Source organism: Acinonyx jubatus, chromosome X, assembly GCF_027475565.1.
Source record: "Acinonyx jubatus isolate Ajub_Pintada_27869175 chromosome X, VMU_Ajub_asm_v1.0, whole genome shotgun sequence".
In the NCBI taxonomy this organism is placed as follows: domain Eukaryota; kingdom Metazoa; phylum Chordata; class Mammalia; order Carnivora; family Felidae; genus Acinonyx; species Acinonyx jubatus.
The window spans coordinates 107,995,991-108,002,887 of NC_069389.1; the positions used below are offsets into that span (position 1 = coordinate 107,995,991).

At 48.2% G+C, this 6,897-nt stretch overlaps 1 protein-coding gene across 1 annotated transcript; it reads right to left on the minus strand.

Annotated features, from left to right (window-relative positions):
- Positions 1-4,414: 4,414 nt before the first annotated feature.
- Positions 4,415-6,897, minus strand: LOC106981578 (collagen alpha-1(I) chain-like). Its single transcript, XM_053201660.1, has 5 exons — positions 6,892-6,897; positions 6,520-6,717; positions 5,764-6,357; positions 5,431-5,576; positions 4,415-5,004 (listed from the first exon to the last, which is right to left on the minus strand). The coding sequence occupies exons 1-4, from the start codon at positions 6,895-6,897 to the stop codon at positions 5,505-5,507; spliced, it is 870 nt and encodes a 289-aa protein (XP_053057635.1). The 3' UTR covers positions 4,415-5,004; positions 5,431-5,504.

Below are 6,897 nucleotides of genomic sequence, written 5' to 3' on the forward strand. Positions count from 1 at the left end.
AGGCGGGGAAAAATGTTTATGAAAGACATACAGAGGGGGTGCCCGGGTGGCTCAGTCGGTTAAGGCTCCAACTCTTGGTTTCGGCTCGGGTCATGATCTCACAGATCCTGGGATTGAGTCCCACGTAGGGCTCCGCACTGATCATGAAGCCTGCTTGAGATTTTCTCTCATCTCTCTGCCCCCTCTCCCACCCACCCACACACACACTCTCTCTGCCCTTCTCCCGCTCATGCTTTCTCTCTCAAAATAAATGAACTTAAAAAAAAAAAAAAGACATACAGAGGAGTACACATGTCACCGAGGATGACTTTGGCTGTATGACTGTTCTTAAGCAGAACAAAGGCAGGACACCAGGAAATGGGAAGAATGTTCTTTCAAGTATATTTTTGCCTCGTGACTGCAGCTTCTGCTTTAAGGACTAAGATACATGTTTTGAGAGTAATGCCCAGAGATAGGGTCTTGCTCCAGAGTGCGACGAATTCTTTGGGGGAAACTGTTTCCCCAAGAGAGCCTCGAAGAGGGTGGGAGAGGCCGTACATCCTCTTCTCATGCGGTATCTCCGTTCAAAGAAGTGCAACTGAGGAATGCTCGAGCCCTTGGCCGGTGTCTTCCCAGGCCAGGGGCCTGGTATGTTTCCAAATGGTTATGTCTCTCTTAACAAAACAGGGAAAGCCTAAATTCGGGTGTCACGTGGGCTCCCCAACACCAGGGCAGCTCTGGAGCTCAGCAGAACTGGTGGCAAGATGCAGGGGGCTTTATCTGCCTCTGCAAAAGATCGGCTGGGTGGAATTAGGTTTCCTGTAAGGTGTTTTCCTGACTCAGGCATGTCCCAGATGGGCCCATGTGTCTTGAGGCCCCAGGCAAGCATCCAAGTCGCGCCATCGTGAATTGCTCTTACAGGAAAAGGAGCCTGTTTCAACTTTCTATACTTCTTAAAGTGTTACTTTGATTAGACAGGAGATAGCAGTGTGTTTAACGATATTACTATTATTACTCTGTCATGGTTATATTTTTAAATTATGCTTTCTCTACCCTTTGCCAAGAGCAAAGGAGAACACACATTTGCACTGCAAAACCAACCAAAGCTGTGTAGGGTTGGCCCAGACAGGTTTGCAAATGTCTGCTAGGCCCATTGCTATCCAAATAGGAAGTCTCTCCCTATCCCCAGGTCAGGGGGCTATGCTGTTTTTTTAAAAATAAATACAAACTCTTTATAAAAAAAAAAAAAGGAAGTTTTATTATCGCTATAAAAGTAATGAATTTTGTTGTTTGTACAAGTATTACTTGGAAAATACATAAAAGTATAAAGGGAAGAACAGATATCATCTATAATACTAGAACCCACAAATAACCACTATTAAATTTTAATATATTTCTTCCTAGCCTGTTCTCTAAATATTGATACAAAACTATGGATGCAAAATGTCCCCAATACACTCATATTACATATTCAGGAACATATTGCAAAAATAATTTTGTACCTTACTTTTTATTACTTTATCATATCGCAACCCACAGAGAAGCATTATAGGATTTTTGGTGTGCTCCCTCCAGCCTCTTATCTGTATATTGATACAAAACCATGCATGCAAAATGCTCCCAATATATTTATACCGCATATTAGGAACACATCGCAAAAATAGTTCAGCATCTTTCTTTGACAGACTCTTGGTATACTTTCTCCTAGCCTTCTTTCCATATTATTGATGCAAGACTATGAATGCAAAATGTTCCCAATACATTTATATTACATATTAGGAACACATCGCAAAAATAGTTCAGCATCTTTCTCTGATCATGTGTGCCGCCCGAGATCACCACTATTAAGGTTGTGATCTATTTCCTTCCAGCCTTTTATCTCCATATTGAAACCAAACTGCACACGGAATGCTGCCTATACTCCTAGACTGCATAGATGGAAACTGCGAGCATGTTGCATGTTTCTGTTAGCATCACGTATTTCGTCAGGGGCACAGTCTCGTGTTACTTACTAGATGCACCATATTTTATTTACCCTATCCTTCATTGTTGATCACCAGGATGTTCCTAATTTCCATCCTTACAAATCCTAAACTGAGCTTTTTTATGGATTCTTTTTCTGTGGCTTTTTGTTCATGCAGTTTTTGTTGTTTCTTGACCATTTTTAGAGGGTCAACATATTAACGATGAGCCTCCTTATGTCTTGGTGCTTACAGCAAATGTATTTCCAGTTGTTTGCTTGAGCAGAAATCCTTTGTTTTAACATTCTGGCACGAATATAGAAGTTTCCATTCATTAGAAAGAAACTTAAAGTCTGACCCCCGCTTCCCATGAAACTACGAAAATACAACTCAGCCCCTTCTCCTGCCGTGGCAGCCACGTTCTTCCTTGCTTAGGGCCCACTTTTTCCCGATCTTTTCATCAGCTGGTCTTGCAATACTTACCAGCCGTATTGCTGTGAAGAGGAGTGGCTCCCAGACCTTTCAGTTATCAATCTGTCACAAGTGCACAGTGGTCTCTCGTGACATGATGATCCCCGAGATGTCTGAGGTCTGTGCATCCTTGACCCAAATTTTCTGGGTTGCCCATGACCCCTAAAGGCTTTTTAGAGAATTATGTTTGACAACATAACAAAACAACACGGCATAACGAACACACAGGGAAAAGGAGAGAAAGAAGAGACTCCAGCTCAAATCCCAGCACCTTAGGCAACAGGTATGTTTGTCTTGCATGGTCTTTCCAGTTTCTGCTCCTGTTTAGACCTACATTTCCATCATGGTGTCCACATGATTTTATGTCCTGATTTGTAAAACTTGGTTATCATAAGCATTTTCCAGGTTTCTACATAGGCTTTATAATTATTACTTGTAACAGCCAAAAAAGGTTCCACTGAGTGAGTGACCACATTAAGTTAACCCCTATGGTTGAACATTCCACTTGTTTCCTTAAGGTTAATTTGGTTGAATCTATAGAAAGTAACAACATGGGCCACAGATTCTAATGAACTTAAAGCATTTGTGGGTTGTACATATCTACTTGTACACGGCTGGGTACTTTAGTCACTATTTCCTCATCCTGGGGCCAAATCTTGGGCCTCCCCCAGGAAGTGCTCAGGGTGTAGGCAAAAGCTCATTGTAAAACTGATCAATATCACCTTGAATTTTTTTAACCAAACGAATTCATTTCCGACTCTAGTCACTACTGTGTAGAGGGTTCTGCTTAACCGGTAATGATATAAGAAGCACCGCATGAGGTCTGGAGGGAGAGGCTTGAGCCCAGCCTGAGCCAAATCCCTAACCTCCAGAAGCCCCAGTCTTCTTCTTTGTAATTGGTTCTTTTGACTGCCTTATCCTATTTTTCTCTTGTTACAAGTAGAAAATATGAAAATATTTGCAAAAACACGTACAAGCACGCTACAACCACAAGGTGCTGGGATTACTGGGATTCTGACTATTTCGGCTTTTGTGACCAAGACCTTTAAAAGATCTGGTCTTGGGAGAATGGTCTGGTCTGGAGAGCGGGTGGAGGTGGGGGAAGGCGAACAGGTGAAGGAGCTGCCTCAGCAGAATCACACTTCAAAGCAATGAGAACTCCCAGCTCTGTTCTCAGCTCCCAGACCAACAGCGGTAGCGGTGGCGGCGGCGAAGCCCCGGCCACCCCCCCCCCCCCCCCCAGCAGCTCAGATTGTTGAGCTAGTAAGGGGGAGTGCTCCAAAGCCTGAGCCACTACAGGAAATGGAGATCTTTTCAGGGCTCCTCCCTAATGGCTCAGTTTACTATCCTGCAGGGGTGGGGGTGGGGGTGGGGGGGTGGTTAAGCCTTTTTGAACTTGCCAAAGAGATCAATTGTGGAGGAGGGGAGGGAGGCTAAGGTGGTGGCTAGGTGAAATGGGGTGTTAGAGAGGACAGATCTTTGTTCATTTACTGAGCAGTAGCTAGTGGGCAGGGTGAGTGGGGTGGAGGGGGCAAGGAGATATACATTTGCTAGAATTGGGGTGTGTGTGTAAGAATATAGATGTATCTGTATACATATATAGTTTTTTAAGATTAATGTAATCATTCAAAATACATATGCATATATAAAATTTTAGGGTTATGATGCTAAGTTATGCTGCAGGCCAATGGGAAAACAGATTTCTAAAAGTTTATGCCAACTTGGATATAGCCTTCGGTTCAAGTCTTTCAGGCCTGTCGATAAACTTATTGATCTCCCCGCCCCCAAAATGCTTTTTGAACCTATTTTTACTTTCCTCTTGCACTGTCTCTTGGCAAAGCTGTGTAGAAGTGAACTCCCACCTGCATGGGAGCACTTTTTTCCAAGTGTTGCCCTGAGCTCTAGGGCCCAGGATCCGGGAGAAACGAATCTGCTGCCCCATCTGCCTCGAGGGTTGCATAGGTATGGTGTTTTAAAACAGCAAAATAATTTGAACTGCAGAGTCCTTCTTAGGTCTTTTTAATTGGACAGTTGCCTGTATTAAAGGAAATCAAAAGCAGCATACAATCATTCAATCTCTCAGCACGGGAGTGTATCCAACTGTTTTCCTGTTTGGGGTTCCACTTTAGTCCTTGTCTGCATGCCCGCATAAATTTGTACGGAGTTGCAACCACTGCCTTTTTGTGTGGCCCTGGTTATTGGCATCTAGTTTCCCAAGTAACACTGACACACATCTGTTCAAATCAATTGACGTTCCCATCATAACTGACTCATTTGGCGGGAAAACCAAGTTGAACATGCCAGTTGGAACAAAGATGCGTGGGTATGGGGGAGCAGCAGGGAGAAAGAAATGGTGGGAGAGGGTATTTTGTCTTACAGATCATAAAACATTTTCCAATAACATTTTTAAGGGATGTATAATATTACACTCAGTGATTATATTTTACCCCATGTTGTGGGACACTTGGGTGGTTTTCAATACCTAGTGAGTTAAAAATGCATATAAATTACAGACTTTGAGAGGCGATTGTATTTTCTTGAAACAGGAGTCTTCTGCGTCCAGATCCCGGCCAAGAGTGTTGACGTAGTGTGCCTTTGTTGGGGGGGAAAAAAAAAAAGTCAGTACTGCTAACTGGAGATGCTGGATGCCTTAAAAAAAAAAAATCCTGTGATTAAATTTGTCTTAAGATTATGTTCAGTTATAGATCATAAAAGCTACCTGTATATCTTAATCCACAACTTAATGTCCATTTTTGAATTTAGAGCTGGACTAGGCTTTTCCTAGTTTGAGAGCCGCGTCTGCCTAACAGACTGAATACAGTGCTGTGTGCACGGAGCTTCCTCACTAACAGATAACACGTGTTGGGAAAAAACCGAGAAAACTGTGGAAAGGTGCCTCCTTGAAGGTGTAACACTGGATCGAGGGATCAGCCCACTATAAATTGATTCGCTTTACACAAGTCTCCCACACGTCATGATGCACATTCAGCAGTGTTGAAAAAACAATTTTAAAGAATACCTTGGAGACCTGCTAAAAAGAATTTATAGTCCGGAACGAATTGCCATCTTCTTCATTAACACCGAAATGTTTGACTAAAATATTGCTTTATTCACATTTTTGTCCTTGGAGGAAAATCTAGGCACACTGCAACTTGGACCGCGTGGCTAATGGTGCGAGATGAATGTTTTAAGTCAGCAAAGGGCACCGCGCAGTCCGAGGGCGGAGTGGACGCCCTGGACCTCGAGGCCCCTGGGGGGGGCATGGAGAAGAGGCCCGGCGTCGGGAAGGCAACGTCCCCCCCCCCCCGCCCGCCCTCCGCCCCGCGCGGCTCCCCGCCGGCCACCCGCTCACCTGGGTCCTGCGGGCGCCCACCGGAGGGAGCCAGAAGGCGCGGGCACCGTCCTCCCGGGGTGGGGGGTGGGGGGGAGGGGGAGGCTGGGCGCCGGCTGCCACCGGGCCTCCTCCAGGCCCGAGGGGCGCCCGTACAGAGCGGGGAGAGGGGGAGAAGGGAGGCGGGTGAGAGGCTGGAAGGCCGCTGCGAGGTGCCTCCCCGACCCCCGGGGGGCGCAGAGGCAAGGCGGGCGCTGGAACCCGTTCGCCGGCCAGGCCCCGGGACCGCGCGCCGGAGGGGCCCCGGCGGCGGCGAGCGGGCGGGGCCCGGGCGGCTGCGCCCCGGGGAGCCCGAGGGGCCGCGGCGGCCGGAAGGGCCCCAAAGCGCCCCGCGCCCGCCCCAGGCGCAAGGGAGTCTGGGAGCGCGGCCGCGTGGGCGCCGGGGCCTGACCGACTCTTCGCTCGGGGCCGCCCGGAACCCCCCGGAACCCCGGCCTCCCCGCACCGCAGATCTGCCAGACTGCCAGGGTCCCGGCCCCGGCCCCCGCGAGGCCAGTTTGGGGCAGCCCGCGCCCGCCAGGGGGGCTTTTGGTGTTTTGTTTCTTCTAAGAGGACCTAAAGTGTGGGGAGGACGCCACACCTCCCTTTGTCCTCTACCTGTCCGTGCGCCAGGTCAAAAGCCCTGCACAGCTTTAGTGGCTTTCACAGATAAAGTAAGGCCTCAACCAGGGGATCAGCCGTCTTTTCTCTAGGCCGGCTATCCCGGCTCTATCCCGCCCCTAGCCGACCGGGACCCCCTGTGAGGGGTGCAGGTGGCTCTAGAGGTCGACGGCTGTGCGACACGAACGAGCCGCAGTGTCGGAGTTTGGAGGCACGAAGGGCCCCTGGATCGACAGCTCGGGTGCTGCCGTTTTCTTGGGAAGTGTCAAGCCAGTACCTTGCCAGCGGGGTAACAATCTCTTTTCTGTGAGGCCCCTGGAGCGACAAAGGTGGTCTTGGGGCAGCGCCTCCAGAGTGGAATTCTGGGACCAGATTTGGCGAGATGAGGCAAGAAGCAGCTAGAAAACGCACAGCCTCATCCCGGAGCCACCCCCCTCCGGCCCTTGCTCTGCTGCAGGCCTCAGATCGGGCAGGTCAGGGCCTTCCCACCGGCAT

Coding starts and splice junctions, on each gene's coding strand:
- LOC106981578 (XM_053201660.1), bottom strand. Junction 6,358..6,519: donor GGGGTCCCGGTCGGCTAGGG/GCGGGATAGAGC, acceptor CCCACACTTTAG/GTCCTCTTAGAAGAAACAAA. Junction 5,577..5,763: donor TGGGCGCCCGCAGGACCCAG/GTGAGCGGGTGG, acceptor TCGCACCATTAG/CCACGCGGTCCAAGTTGCAG.